Source organism: Drosophila ananassae, chromosome XL, assembly GCF_017639315.1.
Source record: "Drosophila ananassae strain 14024-0371.13 chromosome XL, ASM1763931v2, whole genome shotgun sequence".
In the NCBI taxonomy this organism is placed as follows: Eukaryota; Metazoa; Arthropoda; class Insecta; order Diptera; family Drosophilidae; genus Drosophila; species Drosophila ananassae.
Window position 1 is genome coordinate 9,532,233 of NC_057931.1, and position 25,871 is coordinate 9,558,103.

A 25,871-nucleotide genomic window follows, 5' to 3' on the forward strand; every position below is an offset into this window, starting at 1 on the left:
TAGGCAGGTCACACTGTTAGCGTGAGTTGCCTTAAAAACATATCGATAGTACTTAGAGTATTCATGTTTTTTAATTCAATAAATATATTTATACCTAAAGACTGTTTAAATGATGTATTTTTTATTTAAAATTATAAATTTTGTACAAATTTTAACAGTATTATTTATTAATAAAACAAAATACATCCATAAACATCGATAACTGCCGAAAATCCGATAGATGATGTAACTGAAAAATACCTCTATCGATAATTACATGGACGTGTCTTCCACCTCTAGTGGTTTCGGTTCCGAGATTCTTCATCTTTTTGGAGTTGAAAAGTCTTTTCTAAATTAAACTGAACATGTAAATCGCCAATAAATCGGGAATCGGGCTCGGGAATCTATAATTCGCAACTGAAAGGTGTGAAAAAAAGCTGATTTTCCCTTAAAAGTGGCTTCTAGTGTGTATATGCCTTCGGTGGGAAGGCGTTTTTTGCGTTTGTTTGTCCTTTTTTCTCTCGTTTTTTTTTGTTTGCTAAAAATAAATGAAATACCAGAAAAGCCAAGTTCATGAATAAAATTAAATTTATTTAATTTTATTTAATTTAAATGAGTTTCAAATAAATTTTAACTTTTTATTTACACTTCACATGTGCGTTCCTTGATAAGGGTGTTGTGTGTGTTGTTTGTGTGTGTTTGTTTGTGTGTGTGTTTGTCTATTATCATCACCAGGGAATGCAACAAAAACCAAAAACAACAATAAACATGAGTCGCCGCCATTGAACAAATATTTATTGTTAATAATCATATTCCCCGACCGATAAAAAAAAAAACTGCCTTAAAAAGAAGAAACCGAAAATACGACGCCAGTCGAAGAATTTCTAGTGCCTCGAATTACGAAAAAAAAAAAACAGAAAACCTGAAGAAGTAGAAGGGGGGGGGCTGGGCATGCAACTCCCCCCACTCCTCCGCCTTTTTTTTACGTCTACACAAGGAGAAATTTTTAACAAGAAAATATTAGAATTATTTTAGTTTTTAATCTTATCTTATTGTAGTTTTTTTTTACCTCAATAAAAATTAGGCATAAAAATTTAATAAAAAAAAAATATAATAATAAAAAAATAATTTTTTATGGTGTGTGCTTTTTGTTTAAAGCGGTTATTCTCGTTAGTTGTTGTCGCCATTGTAGTTGTTATTGTGTTTTAGTTTCTGCTGGCAAACTCGTTTTGCTTGACTTTGATACTAAAACTACAAAAAAACAAAAACAGAAAAAAAAAACAAATAAAAACTCTCGACGAGGAAGAGACTCCGAACTGGCACAGACATTTCAATAAAAAAATATATATATTATTTAAATCTGAATTATCAGCAAAAAAAAAAAAAGGAAAAACAGCTTGCAATTGCAGTTTTTTTAAATATTATAAAAAAAAAAGAGTTCAAGTTGCAGCGACTTATCGTTATCGATAGACGGTTCTCTCTTTCCAATTCTTTCTTCTTGTTTACTTCTTGAGACTACGCTACAACTCTTTGAGGAATCCCCACCATACCACGCCCCCTTTACGCCTCCTCGTTCTGCAGATGTAGAAGCCTGCACTTTGCACTCTACCTTTGGGGCATATTGGTTTCAAGACAATATTCTTACTTTTCAAAAATAATATTTCTAAACAAAAGATTCAAAACGGTCTTCCAGAATAACCTAAAAAAAAGTTACTAACTTCTATGCCAAACTCATCCATCTTCTAGATAAAGTATCTACAGGTCGGTAGGTTAGATTTTAGATAGCTCTCTCTCTCTCCACAGTTCTCGTGCCAGAGAGGGCGTGGGAGAGCCAGAGAGAAAGAGAGCTGTGTTGGGGCCTGCCGCTGGCACGGCTTGTTCTCGGTCTCGGTTCTAACGGTTCATTCTCTCTTCGAAACTCATCGAGTAAGGTTGGTTTTTGTTGCGGCGCGTAGGACGACAAAGCAAAAAAGAAGATAAAATAGCGGAATAGAAGAGGAAGAGATCCAGGAGGCGCAGGAGTTTGCGAAACGGAACAAACCGGAATTGAAACGGGTCGCGGCTCGAAACGAAACGGTAAATGAAACAACGCCCTGGACTCGGCGGAACTCCTCAAAAAAAAAAAAATTAAATAAAAAATCCAAGATCGGCGTTACGTGTTAATCTTAAAAATAAAAAAAAAATAACATATAATATAAAATATAACAAAATATTAAAAAAAATTCAAATGAAATAATCATGTGCCGGAAGTAAGCTGCAAAGATAATCCACAAATTACAGTTACGAGAAATCAAAACAAACCCCAGGCGATAGTAGTTGCATGAGTGTCCTTTTTCGTCCTTTTTTCTGGTATTTTTTTTTAATAAAAAAAATCGCTGCATTTCTGCAATCTATTGCCGAATTCCCTGTCTTTTTTTTATGTTGTTTTCCAAAAAAAAATTTTTTTTTTTTGGGTGTGTGAAAAGTGAAAGTGAAAATTTAGAGCAGCGGACAGGACGCGTTTAAAGAGAGAGACAGAGAGTGGGTGGGAGACTGTGTATGAGAGAGAGAGAAAGATAGTGGGAGTGAGAGCAAGGACAACGCTCTCCCCCGCAAACTGCCGCTACACACACGCTCTCTCTCTTTCGCATCCTCTAACGTTTGCTCTCTCTCTCTTGTTTTTTACTTACAGCCGTGTTTGAAAAGGCGCTCTCTCTCTCGCAGCGGCGTGTTTTGTGACGTCAAAAGCAGCGACGTCCTTCGCTGGCAGACACTCGCACGCACACACACACAGACACACACGCGGGCGCGCTCAAACACAGACACGCAATACACAGACACAATACAATACTCGCACTGAGAGAAATTTCTCATCCTCCACCTCCTCCCCCCCAAATCACCGTTAGTAGTAAGGGGGAGCAGCAGCAGCGTAGAGTGTAGAGTGAGAGAGCGAGTCCTTTGTGGCCGCGCGTGCCGTGCATGTGTGTGTGTGCACTAGTACAACTACAACGGTAAAAGAAATAACAAAAACAACAACACAACACAACAGGACGAAAGAAAAGAAAAAAAAACAACAACATAAAAATGGAACAGCCGAGCATCCTCGTCAAAATCCTGCACTCGATTCCGCACGTGAATTATACATTCCGTCGGGTTAACGACACCTTCAATCCCGACAGCGATGTTTACCTCGAGGTGAGTACCGTTGCACCGATAACCTACACACATATAACGGTAATGCTAATGCATGTAGTCTTGGGATCGAGGGGGGGAAGCCATTTGCAATCTGGAGCATTAAATGAGTCATGCGTGGGGTGCTTTACGAGCGAAAATAGCTCGGAATTTCCAACATAAATAACTCCATAATTTTTAGGCCCTAATTAAAAATTAAGAGTTGGGAATTATAGGGGTGCTGGAGTAGGTTTTTTTTCTATAAATATATAAATTAAAACTTTTTTAAAGACTTTCTTCTATCATAAGACTAATCTTTTCATAGGATTTCAAGTTTAGAAAATTTAATATGGCTGCCAAGACTGCTTGGTTGAGAATTATAAGTTCAGAAGCTTACAAATTTAGGATTATATTTAAAAATAAGTGTTAAAAGCTAAATAGTTTTGAGTTTTAGAGTTTTAAGTCTAATTATTTTCTTCTAAAACTCCGTAGTTGAGAATGATAACTGGAAAAAGGTATCAAAAAATGAACAATTGCAAAATAAGGAAGTAAAACTACTTTAAAAAGTATATTATATAGAATTCTTACTAAAATTATAGACTTTAGAGTTAAAAAAATCTTGAAAAACTAGACAGTTGCGAATTATAGAAGCCAAAGAGTATCAGAAACCAATCAGTTGCGAATTATAAGCAAAAAAAAATTGCAAAAACTCGATAGTTGAGAATTCTAACTACACTTTCCAACTATTTCCCACGCACTTACCACAAAATGATAAACAAACTTGGCTCCTGAAGTGGAAACCTCCCCAGGCCAAGGGCTAGGGTTCGACTCCATTATTTTGGAGTTTAGGGAATAGGGAATACTTACGGCATAATGGGGCATTCCCGCTTCCTCGCCTCTCCACTTCCCCTTTGTAAGTGCCACTTGAGCCCAACTCGAGCACTCTCCACTTGAGAATTCGAGTTTTCGAGACAGTCTATTTTGGAATTTGGGAATTTTGGATGCGGTCTTTTGTTTCGCCCTTGCCTCTTCGCCTTTCTTTCTTTTTACTTTCTCCCACCCCCGATTATTCCACCATCTTGCTATCTCTTTCTCGCTCTCTCTATGGGTTTTTGTTCTTTTTACCTGCCCCCGTGTCCCCGTGTCCCTGTGTCCCATTTGCAATTGCAATAAAAAGAGGAAGAAGAGGAACAAAAGCCGAAAAAAAGGGAGCGATAAGAAGAAAAGAAAAAACGCATGGATAATTTTTATTATTTTTTTTTTGTTCTCCCTCCTGCCTCCTGGCTAACTGTTTCATTTCTCATTTCGTTCCACCGTGGGCTCCTGATTTATCTTGCTCTCTCACTCGCTCTCACTCTCTTTGGCACTCTCTTTATCTGGCTCTCCCTCTCTCTAGCGCTCTCTTTGTATCTTTGTATCTTTCTATCTTGCTCTCTGCAGCGCTCCTTTGCAGCTGTTCCGTTTCCTTTTTGTACCGCCATGTGCGCTACATGTGACGCCTCTGGCCGCGTAAAGGGGGCGGGGTTATAACCACGTAGGTGGTGGAGGGGGGATCGGAGCTAGGGGCAGCAGCAGCAGCTGCACACTTCCGGCTTCCTTTTCGGTCCCTTTTTGGTCCTCTTTGTTCCCTCCCCCCACCCCCCTCTATAACTATTATCTTTTTTGAACCGATCGCTTCTTATCTGCCGCCTATTGTGGTCGGAGGGGGATGTGGTGGTGGTGGTGGTAGGGGAGGTGGGGGCGTGACAGGACGACGCCCTTTTAACCGGTTTCCCAATCAACATATGCAAATTTCAAGTTCCTTTTTAAGGATTTTCCAGCAGAAGGACCAACAGTCGCGTCATTGCGAAAAAAAAGGAAAAAAAAATCCCAAAGGGAAAATTTGATTAAAATTAGCAGACATCTCTGCTCTCCTTCTGCCTCTTTTGGCCATTTCCTCTGTGATGCTGGGAAAAAGCCGGTATTTTCCCAACGTCCGCCGCCTCGTTTTGCGAAAATTCAGGTCAGCTGGCAGAGGCAGAGACGGTGGCAGAGGCAGAGGCAGCGGCAGAGAGCTCTATGGCTTCGGATATTTTTTTTTCGGATTTCTGTTGTTGTTTTTGTAGCTCTATTGTTGTTGTTGTTGTAATCGCGAATGTGGATGTAGGTCAGGCTGCACTGGAGCAGCAGCAGGCTCCCCTACCCTCACCCCACCTCACCCCCCTTGTTGCAAAAGCCGGCGGTGGGAGGGGGAGGGTCGGATTTTAGGGCGTAGCTTTTACGCGCGTCAGCAAAAGTTGAGGGGGGAGCACAGAGAGAGAAAAGGGGGGGGTAAGAGAGTAAGAATTAATAATAAATCAAGAAGGAGCATGAATGGACATGTTCTGACAAGAAAACAGACAAGTTAGTACATGTTTCTAGCTTCGACTGCCCTCCAGAAGTTACATTTTTAAGTTTTTAATCTAAATATCTTAAAATTAATACAAAAATAATGTTTTCCAGTTAAATTTTAAACTTTTGAAGCTTAATTAACTTAATTAACTATAAATTAATACCAAAAATCAAGAAGTATCTGGCACAGACAAGTTTAGACATGAAAGCGGACATGTTAGGACATGTTAAAATTTAAAATTTAAACTTATTTAAGCTTAATAACCTAAAAATGTATAAATAAAGAAGAAAAAGCTTGCACAGACAAGTTATAACATGTTTCTCCCCTTTTTTCTCTCACTGTAGTTAGTCCAATGACTGTCTAATTGGTGGGACAAGGCTAGATGGCTTTTGCTTCCAAGACTTTTTCCTTCTAGCCGGCAAAATAAAAAGAAAATAAAAAAAAAAAAAAGTGACTTACATGACGCGTTTGGATTATAACGGGATGCGATTAACACTTGAGGGGCAATGTTGTTTCTCTCTCCCTCTAGCAGTAGTACCATCACTAGTCCTTGAGTCCCGATTCTTAATCAACGCTCGCCCATCTCTAGTCTCTCTCTCTCTCTCTGTCCCTCTCTGCCTCTGCCATTACGAGCCACTCATTGCATTGATTACGCGCCTCTGCCACTGTTGCTGCTACAGATGCTGCCACAGATGATCAATTCAACCTTCAGCCAGTGGCGGACGTGGACAATAATAACTAGAAAGGGGGTAACCCTCTCTCGGGAAGGGGGTGGGGGCGGTCTATAGATAGTGCGGGTGAAGAAGGGAAGCAACCCGCATCCACCAGATGATAGATTCTGGACTTTCCATAGGGTGCCTTTCGTTTCAAGGCGACATGGCTCTAAAATTAGGGCTACTTTGGGAGGGAGAGGGAGTATGCCAGAAGAAAAGAGGGGGTTCTTAATTATAATTTATAAATAATATTCATTTGGCGGACAAGCGGTCAGGGTTATCTTAGAGTTTGGTTTAAAATAGAGCTATAGAAGGTACAGATAGACTCTTAAGAGCCTTAGAGACAAGAGAGCTAGAGGAAGAACACTACTATTTGGCGGACAGACGGACAGGCGGACAAGGTAGGGTAGGGTATTGGCTTGAAGTCTATGCTTAGCTATTTGGGGTCTTGGGGATATAGAATATTAATATATAGTCCTGAAAATCATGATTCTTAGAGCTCTTCTAGCCCTAAAGCTTCTCTAAAGTAAGCTATTTGGCGGACAGACGGACAGGCGGACAATTTTTGGGCATAAAATTAGTTTTAAGGCTATATGGTACTACTTGGGGGTATAGGGATATAGAATATTACTATATAGCCTCCCAAAAACCCTCAAACTAATAGCTTTTTAAGCAAAAATCTTTAACGGACAGACGGACAGGCGGACAACGGGACATGTCAGGACAAGAACAGAGACAGGAACAGAGACAAGAAAAGAGACAAGAACAGACAATATATTTCTATAAAACATATATATATATATTTTGGAATAAAATAAAAATGAAACAAAAATCGGAAATCAAGCAGAGGTTTACTTAACTCTGTCCTGGTTTCTTGGTTTACTTTGTTCGCTTCTTCTGCTTCTGCTTCTGCTCTATATATGTATATAGCTATGTATCTGTATCTGTATGCAAATGTATCTGTATCTCTGGTGAATTGTCAACCTTTTGTGACGGCATCAACACTTTCCCAACTCTCGAAAGGCGCTTGGGGATTTTTGGAGAAAATGCATTCTGCATCCAGCATCTGTATCTGTATCTTTGTATCTTTGTATCTTTGTATCTGTGGGCTATGCCAACTGCAATCTGTCAGCCCACTCAGACTTATCTGTTGGATAGTTTGCCGTCTGTCCGCCGGAAAATAATAAGAAAACAGGAGCAGCTGCCTCTACCGCTGCCAGATGTTCCCTGTTTTTGTCTGCCTGCCACACTTGCCACACAGATTGTTTTGTATCTTCAAGATGCATCTTTGTATCTGTATCTGGCAAGTCAATGGGGGAATGCTTGGAAATGGAATACATAATCTCTCTCTTTATTTATTTTTTTTTTATTTATTTATTATTATTCCCTTTTTTTTTGCATTTTGTTTGTTTATTTTTTTGTACTCTTTACCCCCTTTTTGGACTTGGTTTGTTTGTTTTTAATGCGATTTGATTTCGATTTGATTTTGCTTTTTTGTTTATCCCTCGAAGCTAATGGGGATTCTGGCCAAGATCTCCATCCAAGTGGCTTCAGAAAGACCACCCAGAGACCACTCTACTAATCCGGAAAGTGATCCATAAATCAATAAATAAAATAGGGGCACTATGAGGTCTATAGTTTAGACTTTAAAACTATCTCAAGAGAAAGTAGTTTTTATTCGTTTTTTTTATGGGTTATGAGTTGAGGGGTTATCACATTAGAGGTATATAGGGGTATATATGGTACTAAGTTATAATATATATCACCATTAATGGTATTATATAGTACCAGGTTATAGTATACCCCCTAATTAATGCTATTATATGAATATTATGCTATATATTCCCTATAATATAGCACCCTATAGCCCCAAAACCTATCAACACCTTGATTCCACTCAGTTCCAATCATCTGAGAGTGAAAATCTGTGAAAAATCTAAAAAAATCTCACCTACGACCTGCTAGTTTAGATTATTTCTCTGATTTCAAACCCCAATGACGTCAAAAAAGAGCCACAATCTTAATAAAAACAGATCTCTAAAGAGAACTAATCTCTCTAACAAAGTTCAAGTTCAATAAAAGTATAGATATTTTTAGTGGATGTCTATTTTTGATATTATTTTTATTTTATTATCCAATCCTGCTCCCCATTCCCTGGGGTTTCGGGTGTGAAAGTTGTGCGTGGGCATCTCGATTTCTGGTTTCTGGTTTTTGGTTTCTGGATAGAGTTTCAATTTCAGCTTCCAGGCCAAGAAACCAAAACCAAAAACGAGATACAATCCAAGCTAATGATCCCCCAAGACTCTGCCAGCTGATCATAAATGGTCAGAGCCCAGAGATCATTGGGAATTCATTGCGAGGCACTCTCGATGGGATTTGCATACGGAATTATGCCACGTCAGTGGTGCCACTTCCTCTCTATCCCCCATAGTTCTATAGCCTCTATAGCTTCTATATCCCCTGATATTCATATTCCCCCCTCCCTTTTTTTTAGAATCAACTTCTCTGGTTCTGGATTTTTATGTTTGGTCTGTGTCGCGCTGGTTTCCTGTGTGGCATATACCACATACTCTCCCTACTCTGTGGCATGTGGCATGTGGCATGTTTATAAGATCTGGTTATTAACAAGAAAAGTCTTTCAAGCAAATAAATTGTTAGTTTTTAGGGATTTTAGAGGTGTAATTCGGAGGTTAATGGTGGTTTTTAAAGATATTTATTTGAAAAAGAAGTGATACCTGGTACTTTTAGTCCTTTAAGTTATAAAATTGGAATTATTTTAAAGATATTCTTAGGAAAAAGTATATTTTTAGCAACTCTTAAATAGTTTTTCTTAAAAATAAGTAGAAGAAGTATAAACAATACCCGGTACTTGTGATATAATATTTAAAATATTTATAAATAATCTATAGGGTCTAGTATATGGGGTTTATAGAGTACTTGTTATAGGGGGTATATAATTTATTATTATTATTTAATTATATAATAAATACCTAAAGAGTTAAGGAGAGATAATAGATTATTTTGTTAAAATCTTAAATATATTAAATAAATATATTAGTATAAGAAATCTGTAATTTTTGGATCAAAACTTGTTAAAAATAAATTATAAATGATATTAAACTTAGTTTTACTCTTAAAAAAAGATTATAAAAGAGTATAGTACTGAAAAATATTATTAATTTTAAACTTTTAAAGTATATTTTTAATAAAATGATTAATAAATGATTAAAAAAGAACCCCCCCCTTTATTTTTCTCAAGAAATCGCAGTAACCTGGCCTGCTCCTGCGACCATATGGGGTTCAGGAACCCCTCCTCCCTGGAAGAACCCTCCTTCTTATCGCTTACTGATTGTAAAGTCGTAAGTGGGGATTGAAGTGGGTGGGGGAGAGTGCCCCGCCAAGGGGGAGTGACAAGGAGAGATAGATGTTGCACAGAGTGACAGAGCGGAAGCGACTATCTATATGGCCCGCTGAGTCGAGGGGAGTGGGGGCAGAGGCTCCCCCACCAGAATCGCTTCATATTCATGCATTTATTATAACTGTTGTTTATCGCTTAGGGCCATGGGGCAGGAAGTGGGGGGAGGGGGGCAGGTATTGGAAAAACTGGTACTGACTTTCCACCCAAAAGAGACATCAAGAAGAGGAAGAGGAGGAAGAAAGAGAGAGAGAGAGAGAGAGAGACATGGAAACTCGTTCCACCCACGCCTTGAAAGAGAACTTGATCATTTTTGGGTGAAAAAAAAATTATTCTTTTTTATTTTTTAGTTCTAATAAGTCATATATATATCTTATATGTCTATATAATATTATTCTATGACTCATTCTCATTCTTTAAGTTCAAAATACAAAGAACATCCATTGTACCCCTAAGTTATGAGTTTTTATCTTTATTTTTTTTATTTTATTATTTATTTTTTGATAATTTTTTCCCAGAAATTACTCATTTTTATAGACTTTTTTTTGAAAATGTTTTGAATTCTTTTGAAAAATATTATCTTTTAAGGAAATGAGTTTTAAGAGGAGTTTTTTGGTTTCTATTTTATCATAATAATGTTTTTTAAGGGGTTTACCGCTTTTTTCTACAAAATTTTAGTTTAAAATCTTTTAATTCCTGGAAGAATTGGAAAGTTATGGAAGAATTGGACTAGTCTTCTAGTTAGTCTTCTAGCTCTACTTAGTTTCTTCTAGCTTTTCTTTATTTTCTAGCTCTACTTGGTCTTCTAGCTTCATTTAGTCTTCTGGCTCTTCTTAGTCTTCTCTAATCTTCTAGCTCTACTTAGCTCTTCTTTAGTCTTCTAGCTCTTCTTAGTCTTCTGGCTCTACTCCATCTTCCAGCTCTTCTAGTCTTCTAGGTCTTCTTAGTCTTCTAGCTCTTCGTAGTCTTCTACTTAGTCTCCTCTAGTCTTCTATCTTTTCCATTCTTCTACCTCTTCTAAGTCTTCGAGCTCTTCCTAGTCTTCTGGCTCTACTGAGTCTTCTACTTAGTCTTCAGACTCTTCTTAGTCTTCTGACTCTTCTTAGTCTTCTACCTCTACTGAGTCTTCTAGCTCTTCTTAGTCTTCTAACTCTTCGTAGTCTTCTACCTTTTCTTAGTCTTCTCTAGTCTTCTAGCTCTCCTGAGTCTATTGGCTCTTCCCAGTGCTAATTGTGATGATATTAGCATCTTGTTTCTATGGATATATAATATATATATCCATACTATATATACTCTACAGATATAGACAGATCTACAGACATATATACATACAAACATATATGCCTAGTGATATAGTTTCCAATTAGCTTCTCCCTTTGAGGGGGTGTCAGTCTTCACACTTTCCAACCCAAAACGGCCAAAGGGGGGAGGGTTTCAATTACATGGCTGGCTGCAAAAAGGGTGGAAAGGGGGGGGATAGATGATGACTCTTCAGCTTCAAGGTTAGTGTGGTTGTTGTTGTTGTTGGTGTAGTTGCCACGTTGCTGGCAATTGGCTTTGATTTAATTCAATTTGGAGGCAGGCATCGAAGGCAGCGCGTCATTTTTGCCATTTTTAGCGCCACACTAGTGGCCAGGGGCGGGGCTAGAAAAGGGGGTGGCTTCATTTAGTAGATTGCAGGACCAACAAGGACGAACATAAAGGGGGGGAAGCATGTCATAAATATATAAGAAAATTGAAAAGAACTTGAAGAAAAATAAATTTCAAGACTTTATTTTAAGTTTTAAAACTAAAAATGAATAAAAAATATATAAAAAATATAACTAAGATATTAAATTTTTAATAAATATTTATTTTATATTTTTTAAAATATTATTTATAATTTTGTTATATTTTTTAATAATTTTTTTCTTCAGTGCCTTGAGAAAGAAAGTTAAAAGTGGTGGGGCATTTTTCTCAAGTGTCATTCAACTGCGAGGACACGCCAAGTGCTGGGGCACAAACACCAACAACAACAACAACAACAACAACAACAACAACAACAACAACAACAACAACAACAACAACAACAAAACAAGCAACAAACAAACAAACAACAACAACTGTAACTAGTTTTAATGATTATTTACATGAAGCAAGTGCAATAAATAATAAATACAAGTTGAAGCTCCAGCGGCGCAAAAGGTTGCACAAGTCCAAGTACTATTAGTAGTAGTAGTAGTAGTAGTTATATAGCTATACCCCCTCCCTATTCTATATACAATATATATAGAATATGTAACGATACTGCGTCCGGTGTCGATTCCAATTCCGATTCTGACTGAACGCTGATTGACAGCTGGGAATTGCTGCAAATTACTGGACGTCTAGTTGAATTATTTTTGATTTCTGTGGAGGTTCCGAGGAGGTTCTCTTGGCTACTTCAGTTGCTATGGGTAGTCAGGATGGAGTTTTTGTTGAAAAAACAGCCTAAAGTCAAGGAAAAGTTTTAATATCCGGTAGCTTTTAAAAAGGGGTTTTTAGAGCTTAAAGCTTTGGGTTTTGGAAATTATTCATACCCGGTACTCCCATCATCTTATTTTAAGAGATATTTGATGGAAAAAGTAAAGAAAACAAAGGAGAGTAGTAATATCCGGTACTTTCATCTAAAAATAACCAAGTTTTTGGAGAAAAATAGCTTTTAATAGTTGTTTTAGAAGCTTAAAGCTATAGTTTTTAAAAAATATTCATACCCGGTACTCTAAAAATATTAAATAAAATAGTATTAATTGAAAAAACATCTGAAAACTATAGAAAACTAATAGCTATAGCTATTCCTCAAGCTTCTAGTTCATAAACTCATTAAACTTCAATCAAAACAACCAATACCCGGTGCTCCTTTCATCTTTAAACTCTTCAGCCCTCAAGTATCTGCCTTTTTGTATGACATTTAAACCAAATGGCTTTACTCTGAATGAGAAAAGGAGGACTGTGGATCCAAGGCACTTTAATTTTTATAGCCTTTTTACCTCAACTTCCCTCTACAGACTGAAACTGAGCCACCAAGAGCCACTGTCTGACGTCCAAAGCCCTGAAATCCCAAAACTGGAACTCAACTGGAATGGACGTCTCAAGTGGCTGCCGTTTTTGTAGGAGAAGTCTCGGGAGTCGTGGTTTCTCTCGAGTCTTCTGACTCATTTGCCATTCATTAGAACTCCACCTACTCCACCTCCACCTCCTTTCGGGTTAATTCGATGGGATATCCAATGTCCTGGTCGTGTAATTTGAAACCCAAAACGTAGAGACACACGTTCTTTTTTTTTTTTTACATTTTTTTTTTAATGAAAGCCAATGAAGTTAGCTGGAAGAGTAGTGAGTCCCCACCACAGCCCCTTTGCCAATTCAATTCAATTTCGGACACGAAGGACACTCCACTCCAGGCCACTTTGCGAAGCCAACTAACAACAAATTGCTTTAAGCCAGAACTAGTGGCAACAACAGCGACAATATCCCCATCAAGGACACACCATCGAGTTGCAACTTATTCAATTAAAAGTTTCGTCAATGTCCAGGACAAAGGAGTCCTGGTCCCAGGACCAAGTCCACGTCTGCATTTCATTCAAAAGCTTCTTCCTTTTGCTCCGTCGACAGGACTCTTGTTTATTAATCAAAACGAAAAACGACTAATAAGGCAGACTACACTCGATTTTTCTTCTTTTTAATTTAAGTTTTTTTAAATTGGATGCAAATTGGCGAAGAAATTGACTTTTCCCAAGGTCTTTCTCCGGGGAAATTTTGGAAAAAATCTAAAAAATATTTTGTATCAGGATTTTAATGGGGAATGGTGGGGATTTGATCTAGAAAGCGATTAAGGTATTCCCCGCAAGAATCGGATCAGAATTGCCCGAGATATAGCCATCCCAAGGGGCTATGGGCCCAAAATCCACTTTTTGAAGGGGTATCCCCAGGAAAATTATGAAAAAAATTGAAAAAATATTTTGTTCCCAGATTTTGATGCAGATCGATGGGGAATCGATCCACAAAGCGATTAAGGTATTTCCCGCAAGAATCGGATCAGAATTGCCCGAGATATAGCCTTCCCAAGGGGCTATCGCCAAAAATCCACTTTTTGAAGGGGTCTCCCCAGGAAAATGATGAAAAAAATTTAAAAAATATTTTATAGACTGCCTTAGTTTATCATAATTTCATGAATTATTTATTATATTTACAGAGCCTGGGCATCCTGGCCTCAATTCCCGCCGGCCTGCTGATCGTTTCGCTCCTGGGACTGCTCCTCTACCTCCTGACCCGCTGCTGTGACCGCCGCCAGAGGAAGCCCAGCGCCCAGAGGTGCCAGAGCTGTTCGTTGGTCATCATCACCCTGATGACCTGTGCGGCCATTGGATTGGGTAAGTACTTTCAAAAATATATACATACCTAGCCATTTCTGAGGATGTTCGGGGGTTCTCTTGTCGTAGGGACTTTGTTGGGCCCCACGTTTTGGGCGCCACTTATACAAATATTAATAGTTTGATGAGAAACTATTATTAGTGTTATTAGTGAAACTGATAAGTTTCTAGGGCCACTTCCGGTCAGCAATGCTTTAGCATAATGCAGTTCCTTGCCCCCGGAGGTCTAATTCTAATGGAAGTTGTTGTTTCTCTGCCAAGGCACGTACGTACTTCATCCAAATCCTGGTGCATCGCGTGTTTTGTGGTCGGTTGGCATTTAGCCAGAATGCTACAGGCTGGACTGAACTCCAATGCGGCCTAAACCCCGCAATCTAAACTGAAAACTTTCAGAGTGGATAGCTAGAAACCAAATGAAACCGGAGGGCAAGTGCGTCATCGTTGGCGGCGACGATGAAATAATAATTTAATTAGCCACCGAGCGGCGTACAATGCGCTTAATTGATTCAGAAATGGGGGGAAATGTGTGTCACATTACTGACCTGCCCCGTAGACCCACTAATCTTATGATATATGTACATATCTCATCTGATCTCACTAACTCATTGATCTTTATGACTTTAATCGTTACAGGCTTGTATGGCAATGATGATTTCCACAACGGCTTGCTGCAGGCCTTTGGTTCTGGCAAGAAGGTCGAGGGCCTGGTGCTCACCCTCAAGAGACAGGTAAGTCAGAGTTGCAAATATGGTTAGTTGCTAGTTAGTCGTGGAACTTGGATAGCTTTGAAAAGGACATTAGTAAGAGGATTTCTTAATTTAAAGAACCATTTCCTTGAGTGGGGGTGGGGGCATGTAGTCTGAAGAGGTATCTCGTGGTTCGGCTATACCAACTGCCTGCTCTCCTACTTCCTCACCTGCTCCTGCTCCTGCTCCGTGCTCTCCATTCAAATCCCCATTCTCTCTCTCTCCTCTTCCCAAACCTTGCCTAGTTCTTGGCTTTCATAAACTTTCCCGTTAGCGTTACCGTTACCGTAAACAGAGTCAGAGTCAGCGTTAGAGTCACTCTCCCACCTCCCTTTTCTCTCTCTCTCTCTTTTTTTAACCGCTACTGCTACAGCCTCCTTCGTTTTCGCTCCTTTTCTTGTTCATTATAATCAACCTAAAAGCTGGCTGCTGCTCCTGTGTTGACAGTTAGGTGGCCACGAGGGGGTCCTAAGCGGTGGGCGGAGAGATGGTGGATTGGGGCAACGGTATAAAATACAAGGAATATAAGGACAAGGGGAAGTGTCCTCGCAGCCAAAGCTTTGCTATTCATAAACTTTGTCATCACAAAGGGGCGGGGGGGCAAAGAGGCAGGTCAACAGAGAGACAGAAACAGAGACACACAAGAAGGTGGAGGGGTGGCCTAGGGAGCGAGAGAGTCCGGTGGAGTGAGAGAGGCAAACGAGTCGATAAGGAGAGAGGAGAAAGGAGGAGCAGTTGTACTATACACCTGAAGAAAAATGTTAGTGGGGGTAGTACTATAATTTTAATTATATTATTTTATTTAATTTTAAGTTTTTAATGAAAAAATATATATATTTTATTAAAAAAAAATATATTGAGAAAAAATCTATTGTTGACTAACATTTCTCCTTGGGTGTATGCTTGTGGAGCATCAAAGGTAGACCAGGACGAGTAACGGGAACTGTGGGACACGAGAGAGGGCGAGAAGAGAGAGGGCCAAACAGATGGCTGGGATTGCTCCGACTGAGGAGATCCTTGAGTAAAACGCTATTAATTATCCCTGGCACAAAGGAGGCGGCCAAAGGGCTGGGGCGTGGCTAGTGATGTGCGTGAGGGTACTCTCTCCCACTCCTCCCCATCATCCTACTCCTCCCACTCCTCCCTATCCTTGTCCGGAAGTATAAGTATTACGATGGAAACTATTTTCTTTGGGGGCTTCTTTTATTCTCTTCTCCCTCCCTCTTATTTTTGGTCATTAACTTTTGAACTTTCTTCTTATTTCTAAAGAAATATTATAAAATAAAATAAAAATTTGTATTTATTTTTTAGACGGAGAGCATCAAACATGATCTGGAGACACGAATGGCGGGCCACCGGGTGGAGCAGCTGGTGGAGAAGCCCCAATACAACCAGACCGTGGTGATGCTACTCATCGAGACATCCCGCCTGGTGACGGAGAACACCTCCCGGGCGGTGGCCTCCCTGGACAGCATGGTCCACTACTTCATGAAGGCCAAGGGCCAGGAGAACGACACCTCCCTAATGGGATTACTTCAGGTGGGCTATCGGGACTTCTCTACGAGATTATTCTTCCAGAATTAACTTCTCTAATCCTCTTTATAGTTGGGTGAATTTTATGAATCGATCCGGTGGCCAGCTACTCTGGCCTTCCTCACCATCCTCCTACTCCTGTGCACTGTCCTGGTGATCGGTGTGGCTCGCCGCTCCCGTTGCACCCTGATCTTCTTCAGCGTTTCGGGCCTGTTCTGCATCATCATCTGCTGGCTCCTCGCGGGCATCTATCTGGCCTCCAGTGTGGCGGCCGGTGACTTCTGTATGCGTCCCCACGACTACATGTGCCGTCAAGTCGGAATGGTAGGTGTTTCCCCATCCACTTTTCATAACTATTATTTATTATTTTTTTTGTATAATTTTGTAGCGGAGCCCGTACGTGGATTTCTTGAATTGTGGAACGCCTCGAAATCGTTTCATTCTTCGGTTGAACGAGTCCCGGGACTTGGTGGATCGGGCCAGGGAGAGTGTGGAGCTCATGCAGCGGTGAGTCAGAAATATATACTCCAGAGGGTCTAGATACTAATTGGATTGGAATTTCCGTACTTGTAGAATGGTTCAGGAGACCTATCCACCCATTGACATTAAACGCACCCTGACCGCCATGGATCACGATCTGGAGGAGACCCACCGTAATCTCACCACCTTGTCGGCCACTTTGGATCGTCGGGCCATCGACCGGCACTATGAGGAGGCGCTGCGAGGACTATGTGGGGGAGGACTTTTGGGACTCAGTCTGATGATGGTGGCCGGACTCCTTACATCCTTCCTGCTGACAATCCTGGTCTATGCCGACTCACATGCCTGGATCTACTTGACGAAGAGGTAAGGGAATGAGTACTAATGGTTAGTGAGACTCCTAATGGTTCTATTGACCCACTTACAGACCTCCCTTGGATGCGGATAAATCGGAGACGGCGCCCCTATTCCCGGCCTCGAATGCGCCCAGTGCCAGTATCTCGCCGACGGCGCCCATGGGCACTGGAACGATAAATCGGACACTGTTGCATCACCAACAGGCGGCGGCGGGCGGTACTGGACCACTGACGGGCGGTGGTACCGGCATGGGCGGTGCAGGAGGAGGAGGAGGAGGCGGAGGCGGAGGCATCGGCGGAGGAGCAAATGGACACAATGGCGTGACGCCGTACCGTAATGGAACGGCTGGCCTGAGACAAGGGTTGGTGGCATCACCTTCATCACAATCCAGCCACAATTCATCTCAAAACCACCACAACCACAACCACCACCACCACCAAAATCAACAGCATGGCACCTTAGCCGGCTACCAACAACAACAACACCTGTACAGCAACAACCACCACAGCAACAACCATTACTACAGCAACAACAACAACAACACACAGCAACAACAACAACATAGAACTAACTCAGCAGTGGCGGCGGCAGCGGGGCCGGGTGCTATGCCACTAATGGGAGGGGCCAGCGGTCAAAGGTCACCGTCACCGCCGCCCTGCTATGATTTGGTGCATGGCACAAGGCATGATCTTTAATTTCATATGATTTCTTTTCAAACAACCCCCCCCACATACCTCTTTCCCTTCAAAAAAAAAAAGAGAAAAAAAAGAAACATTACCTTTGACCCCTGACCTCCTTCCTTAGACCACATATCCTTTTCTTTTTCATTTTTTTTTTTTCAAAATCGCTAATCAAGAAATATTAAAATTTTACTTTTTGTTCAAAATATTATATTATTTTTATGTTTTTCTATTTTCTTAATTTATATTTGTATTTTTTTTTATAAAAACTTAAATAAGATTAGCGATTTCCATTCCATTTAAATGCCAAGAGCCTTTTTTTTAATTTTAGCTGAGACTGTTAGAATATTTGGCTTTTTTCAATAATTTTAATGTTTTTTTTTTTGTCTGTTTTTTATACATTTTTTTTTTATATTTTTTGCTTAAAAGTTTATATAATTTTGTATTTTGTTGTTTTTGTAATGCACTTGCATGAGAACACCGACAGTAGACACCCACAAACACACACTACAGTAAACACACAACAATGAAGACCGCAAGCACGGACCCACCCACACATACCACTACTTACCAGCCTCTTTTTTTTTAAGAGGCTTCACTGTACACGACATTTAAACACTAAGAACCCCCACAAGTGGCTTACTAACCAATAAAAAATCGAAATTTTAATAGAAAAGATTAGGATTCTAAGATTCCTTAAAGATTTTGAGATAAAAGAGGTTTTTTTAGGAGAATATTTAATAATTAAAATGGAAAGGATAATGTTTAAAGGATGTGTTTTTAAAAAAAGAGTTGTCTCGAGCTATTTTTTTTTAAGATAAGTGTTTAGAAAAAATTCTTTTCAGGACTTGAATTCTTCAAGACTTGCTTGCAGATTTATTTTTTAATTTTTTATATTTTATTTTTGTATTAAATATTGGATATAATATAATAATAATAATAAACTAAAATGCTTAAAGCAAGAACCTTAGATATTATATCTTAATGTTGTTTTTTTTGTATATATTTTATTTTTTTTAAATAATATGTCTTCTAAAAATGTATAAAATATTAGCTTGAAAATATATAGTTTTTTGGGAAGAATTTTAGGGAAATTAGTAAGATCCTTAAGGGTCTAAGTCTCGGTTTTATGATAAATATTTAAATAATTTAGTTAAAAATAGGTTCGTGTAGGTTTCCCTGTTCTTATTCCAAAATAGGTTTCAAAATTAGTACAATCTCTTCTATAAAATCAAGAAATATCCTTGTAGGACTCCCCTTACTTCTCTTTGAATAGATTCCCCAATAAGATCCATCTTTTCTATAAAATATCCGCCAGGCTAACTAACTAATCTATCTCCCAACTATTTTCCCCCAAAAAACTATAGAAAATGAAGCCCAAACTAATCCTTATTTTAAATATTATGTTGCAGGTCTGGTCACCATACTCTGGGACGACTGCCGTCGCATCATCAACAGTCCGCGTCATACCTGCCGGGACCGAACAACGGAAAGTACGCGACGCTCAGCAAGCAGTGTAAGACGCTCGAATCGAACGACTTCTACTGAGATTCGCTTGCCTGCAGCTCCCATGCAGGCAGTAGCAGCAACACAGTCCAGCAGCAGCAACAGCAGCAGCAGCTGCAGCAGCAGCAGCAGCAGCAGCAGCAGCAGCAACATCAATCAATCAGTCAGATCAATCAGCACCAGAGTTCTCTGAAGAACATATTCGCCTCGGCCACCCTGCCCCGTTCCACCGGCAGCTCCATCCGTTCCGTGCTCTCCGCCCAGACCTCGAATGCCGGGATCTGTCGCTCAACTGGGAATGGTCTGGACGGGGAATTTGGCGACGATCGGGATCCTAGGGATGTGACCAACAACAGCTTCAATCGGTTCGATCCCAAGTACATTAGCATCGGCCCGAAGGCGGTTCGGGGGCAGAACAATAATCTGAACATCATATCCGGCGCGGCGGCGGTCAACAAGTGCGCCACGTTGCGGCATGTGGGCCGGTATGGGGGCTCCCTCAAGGGTGTGTCGGCGGTGAGTGGCACGTCGGCGATGGCCAATGTTCCGGCCGTTCATTCGCCGAATCTGCGAAGTGCCAAGACTCCATCGATAGCCACCGTTTCCAAGGATTACTGCCAGCAGCCGGACTGCATACCGCAGGAGTATTTGTTGCAACAGCAGCAGCAGCAACAGCAACAGTTGCAACAACAGCTGCAACAGCAACAGCAGCAACTGCAACAACAGCAACTCCAGCAGCAGCAGCAGCAGCAGCAGCAACAACAGCAACAGCAAATGGTGGTGCCACCAGCTCCACCACAACCTGCACCACCGCCACCGCCCAAACCAAAGATAGTGAATACTTTTACGGAAATCCCCGGCACCACGGGCGTTGGCAGCTCCTATGCCAAGGAGCAGCAGCAGCAGCAACAACTGCTCGCGTTGCAGCAGCAACAGCAACAGCAACTGATTGCCTTCCAGCAGCAGAGAGAACGGGAGCAGCAACAGCAACAGCAACAGCAGCAGCAGCAGCAGCAGCAGCAGCAGAGGGAGTTGCATCCACCGACCACCCACATATTGCCGCCATCGGCTGTCTACAGTATTGAGAGCAGCGAGTTGCCGACAGCAGCGCCGAGGTTGCAACAACGCTCCCTCAACCCCGCCTCCATTGTGAACCAGCCACTGCCCGAAATTCCCACTTCCCAGTCGAAGATCTCGGCCCAGCCGCTCTGTGCCGCCAATCTGGGGCAGTACCGGTCCCTGCAACGTCCCCAGACCCAGAAGTTGCAACCAGTGGCCGTGCAATCGCCGCAACAGCAGCCACCGACGCTGCCTCCAAAAAACAGGCACAAAAAGGCCATCGATACCAGTAATGCCAATCACATGCAGACTTTGCCACCGAAATCTGCCAGTCTGAGGCAGCAACAGCAACAGCAACAGCAGCAGCAACAGGAGCGTGAAAGGGAAAGGGAAAGGGAGAGAGAAAGGGAGAGGGAGAGACCTCGTAGAGCGGAGACCCTGGACAATGCCCGGAGTTATATAGAACAGCAGTATCCCAGTCAGCTGATCACCAAGAAGCAGCACTCTTACGACAGCAGCTACCACCAGCAGCAGCAGCAGCAGCAACAGCAGCAGCAACAGGCCTTCTACCAGCGACAGCACAACAACAACTTCACAACGAAGCAGCAACAGCAACAGCAGCAGCAGCAACAGTTGCTGATAGAACAGCAGCAACAGGCCATGTTCTACAGATCCCTGAAGCGGGGAGAGCAGAGAGCTGCTGCTGCTGCGGCAGCTGCAACCAGTGTGGCAATTAGCAACCACAGCGATCTGTACTCCGTGACGGAGTTGTAGGAGTGCGCCTGCTGCGGCGGCGGTGTGGATGTGGTGCGTCGCGGCGCCTCATCCACATCGCTGCACGCAGCGGCGGCCACCCAAACCCCAGCACAGAGTCAAGGCCAGCAGGCGGCGCCGGGACAGCAGCAGGCGCCCATACCCCTGCCACCGAAGAAGAATCGCCGGGAGCGAGAACAGCGGGAAAGAGACCGCGAACGGGAAAGGGAAAGAGATCGCGAACGGGAAAGGGATCGAGATCGAGATAGGGATCGGGATAGGGATCGTGATCGAGAACGGGATCGGGATCGGGAGCGAGAGCAGATCACCTGCAATGCCAATCTGTGCGAGGAGCACGAGTACGACGAGTACTACCCGCAGGCGTACGAGATGCAGGCCACCTCCACCGGCCTGGGCGGGGGCAAGCACAGCAAGACGGCTGGCGGAGGCCAGAGGGCGGCCACCTTCGATGTGGCCGATGCCAGGGACTATGAGCTGAAGCGTCTGGGGAATCGCAGATCCCAGCAGCAGGCGGCGCCCAGCAAACGAAATGGAGGCAACGGTGTGGTGGTGACTGCCACCGGGGGAGGAGGCGGCACCGGAGGTGCCACTAGCCAGGATCATCATCGCAGTCACGATCGGGAGAGATCCCGTAGCGATCATCGCATCGCCAGCTATGCCTGCGAGGATGTCACCTCCACGGCCCTCTGCAGTGCCGGCTCCATGAGCTCCATGCTGCAACCAGGTGGCAATAATGGAGGTAACAGTGGTGCAGGTCATCGCAGTCACTCGCACCAAAGGGAACACCATCAGCGAGACTCGCAGCAGCAGCAGCAGCAGCAACAGTTGCAACAGTTGCAGCAGCAACAGCAGCGGGATCGACGGGAAAAGACCTTCAAGGTATGATTTTTAGAGACGTCATAAGAATTGTCCAATCCGCGCCAGGACTCCCACCACCACACAGGTCGAAGTGGAAGCTCCAGGCGGCGGACGCGTTGAGGGAATTACAAAATGGATGCAAACGTGGCGGATTCGATAGCGATTTTCAGCGAAAAAAAAACAAAAATATTAGAAAAAAAAACCAAAAGGAATACCAATCGAACAAATTTGTAATTCAGAGAAAAAAAGGATCCAAAGCCTGCCTATTTTTGTGTTTAATCTTAAGTCGTGTCTCTCTCTATCTCTATCTCTGTCCACCCGCCAGTCCAGCCCAGCCCCAGCCTATCTCTGTCTCTGTCACCCACTTATACACTTGCCAAAAAACAACGCACACAAAACTGAAAAAAAACACATTTTAAATTTAAATTGTAAAAAAAAAGGTAAAAATCTCCTGATTGATTTTAATTGCAAAAGCTGCTACAAGAAAGAAAAAAAAGGCTGCTACAGAAGCGATTTAAAAAAAAAAAAATAAGAAAAAAAAGAGTTCGAAACTCCTCTTATAATTCCCAACCCATTATTTGGACTATCTAATTTTCTTTTATTTTTTGAATCGCTTCTGGTTTTGGAGCCAAAATACACAAAACACACATATAACCTACATCAGTTCTCTGCTCTGTGTTGTTGCCTATTGTTATATAATATATATTATTATTAGTACCGACTATTTACCATTTAACAAATACTTATTTGTGACCACTATTCATAGATTGTATATTTTAAAGCCTAAGTTAAGCCAACGATTTAGTTTTAAGCGCCAATTATTTATTTACGAACCGATATTGTAAGCCTTCAAAACAGCCCCGACCCAAAAAAAAAATCAAAAAAATATTCAAAAAAATTCGAAAGTTCAAGTTCGATATGCTGAGAGATCAATTATTTTTTCAAACTATTTTTTTTTTTGTAACAATTAAGGTTGTCCGGATTGTTTCCAGTGTATCGCCTGTAGCTTTCGATTTTCTGTTTTCGAAAAGAAAAAAATCAAACAAAGAGTGTGTGAGTTTTTATTTATTCATCAATTTTTTTTCTCGGTGTACATATATATATTTTTTTTTTTAACTGCAAGAGAACACAAAAAGTTTTAATTTTTTATTATTTTTTAATTTAATTTTTTGTTTGAGAATCCGTTGCGAGAACCAACAACAACAACAACAACCACAGCGACATTGTACGTAAAATTTTTGTGACGTCAGAAATCTAAAAAATAAAAATAAAAAAAAACAAAAGCAACAAAGCACAAGACAACAAAAACAAAAAAAAACACCAAATAAAAGGAAAGAAGGAAAGAAAGAAAGAGTTATAGAGGAAAACATTTCACAAAAAAACCAAAATAAATTACAAGTTTTTACACTTAAAGAAAAAAAACTGCAAGAAACTGAAGTTCTTGAAAGCAAGCAATATGGAATAAAAATAAAATATAAACAAAATTATACATATATAATAAATTTAAAAAAAAAACAAAGTGAAAGCCATAAAAGTTGTTCAACTATTTAAAAAAAAAAAAACAAGAATAAATAAAATTCAATATACATTTAAAGAAAAAACATAAAAGCATTAACAAAAATACATACATACATACATAAATACATAACATTATTATATAGAGCGTGGAAAAATGGAAATAAGGATTAATTAATTTTAAAAAAAGCAACAAACAATGTTCAGGTCAATAACTGCATTTAAAAAACACGTAAAAAAACTCGTAAAAAAATGACAAAAAACGAAAAGAAATCGAACACTTTGTTAGGCGTTAAAATGAAACGAAACGAAATGCTCTTTTATATACAACTATACATATATACATCATATATATAATATATATATATATATAAAAACAAAATAAAATAAAATATACATATTAAAACAAATTGCAATTGCCCAAAAAATAAATAAAATACAAAAATATGTCACACTCGAACACGCACAGTCGAACGAAAAAAATAGAAAACTCAAAAAAGTTGTAAGCACAGCAACTAAAAACACTCAAACATTTTATATACAAAATAAAAAATAAAAAATAAAAACAATCCCACACACACACACATACATACAACACATAAGTACAGTCGTGGGCAAAATAATTGTAGTGCCATTAGAATTTCGAAAAAAAGCAAACAAAACAAAAATAAAAAATAAATTGTAAACTAAAGAAAATTTTAAAACAAATATTTTTTTTTCCAAATAAAAAATAATAACCTACATTTTAGATAAACAAAAAATTACAACACACAGTTAGGGGATTTTATATTTTAATTTTCAGAGATGGCAGCGCCATTATTTTGACCGCAGGTGTGCCCATTAGCGAATTGCAAAAAAAAAAAAACAACAAAATAAGGAAATTATTCTCTCTGCTGTGCAGATGCAAATAAAAAATTGAAAATAATTAAAATTAAAAATTGAAAAACTAACAACCAAACACACACACTTGCAAACACCACCACCTATGAAAACCGTCTCTTTCGCTCTTCTACTCTTACCGTATCTATCTATCTCGCTCTGAGCATTCCAGAATCCTTGAAAACAAAACCGCCCACCACCCACATTTTGTTTTTTGTTGTAGCTTGCACTGAAAACAAATATTTCGAGAGTTATTAGCCAAGTTAACAAATATTTAAAATTAAAAAAAAATCACTATACTATATATAGGAGCAAGGAAGAATGTCCTGTATGTCCTGTATGTATAGAATATATATACAAATGATCTTCTAAATATTAACTTTAAGTAGAAATGTGTCTCTCAGTGTGTTTGTAGTGTGTGTGTGTGTGTGTATTTGTGTGAGTGTATGGATGTTGTTTTAAAAAAAAATGTTTAATCGTTTTTTTTTTGTGGAATTTTTTTTGAGTGTATTATTAAATAAAACGTATGTAGTGTAGTGTAGTTGGAGTATCTAAGGGAATAAGCCAAAATAGTTTTTAAAAGCCAAGTTAAAAAAGTAATACCAAAAAAGAAACAGAAAAAGAAAATGGCGGGAAAGTCAAAAGTTTTTAGGCAGGCAGGTATTTACTTATAGCATTTAAATTCTAAAAAAAAATGGTAAATTATTACCTAATCATATAAAAAATAAAATCAAATGCAATTAAACACGAAAGACGTATGAAATACAGAGAGAGAAAAATAGAAGTGGGTTCCAGTGGCACTTTTTCTTACTTTAAACAAAAAAAAAACAGAAACAAGAGAAAAAATTATTGATATTAACGAGAATGTAAGACGAATTTTAGAGAAATCAGTTTTTACATAAAATTAAGTCGACCGATGATGGAAGAGGACATAATTCTGGTTTTCCCCTTTTTAACTGCCATTTTCCCTCATTCCCAAAAAAAAAAATGAAAGAAAAAAACATCCTGTTGACACATTTCAATGCATATTATATAATGCATCTATACATACATATATATATAACAAAAATATGAGTATATATATGCCTATACATACGTATAGTATATATGTATTTTATAAATAAAGAAAAAAATACATGATTATGGAAATAACAATATAAGTCTGTAAATTTGTTAACATTTCTAAAAGCAAACAAAAAATAAAAACAAATAAAAAGTATATATATATATATATATATAAAAAATATAAAAGTTTGGAGGGAGGGGAGCAGAAGGGGGGCGCCCACCTGTGCCGCCCTGTGTGCACAGCAAAAAAATAAATTAAAATTAACATTAAAATCGCCCCCGTTAGTTGTAGCTAAGCCGAATTACAATTATAAAAAATACAAATTAAAAAAAAATACATGCATACGAGCCACTCTCGCAGAATCATCCAAAACTAAATTATATAGCGAGCAGATCCTTCGAT

At 39.9% G+C, this 25,871-nt stretch overlaps 1 protein-coding gene across 1 annotated transcript; it reads left to right on the plus strand.

Moving 5' to 3' along the window:
* The first annotated feature begins 231 nt into the window (after nucleotides 1–231).
* On the plus strand, nucleotides 232–25,735 carry LOC6504817 (polyhomeotic-proximal chromatin protein). Its single transcript, XM_044717193.1, is given in 10 exon segments — nucleotides 232–403; nucleotides 2,651–3,153; nucleotides 13,839–14,016; nucleotides 14,650–14,744; nucleotides 16,074–16,301; nucleotides 16,368–16,619; nucleotides 16,684–16,802; nucleotides 16,869–17,141; nucleotides 17,203–17,814; nucleotides 19,225–25,735. Coding segments are annotated over 9 exon segments (4,680 nt in total). The 5' UTR covers nucleotides 232–403; nucleotides 2,651–3,042; the 3' UTR covers nucleotides 22,037–25,735.
* Nucleotides 25,736–25,871: the final 136 nt, after the last annotated feature.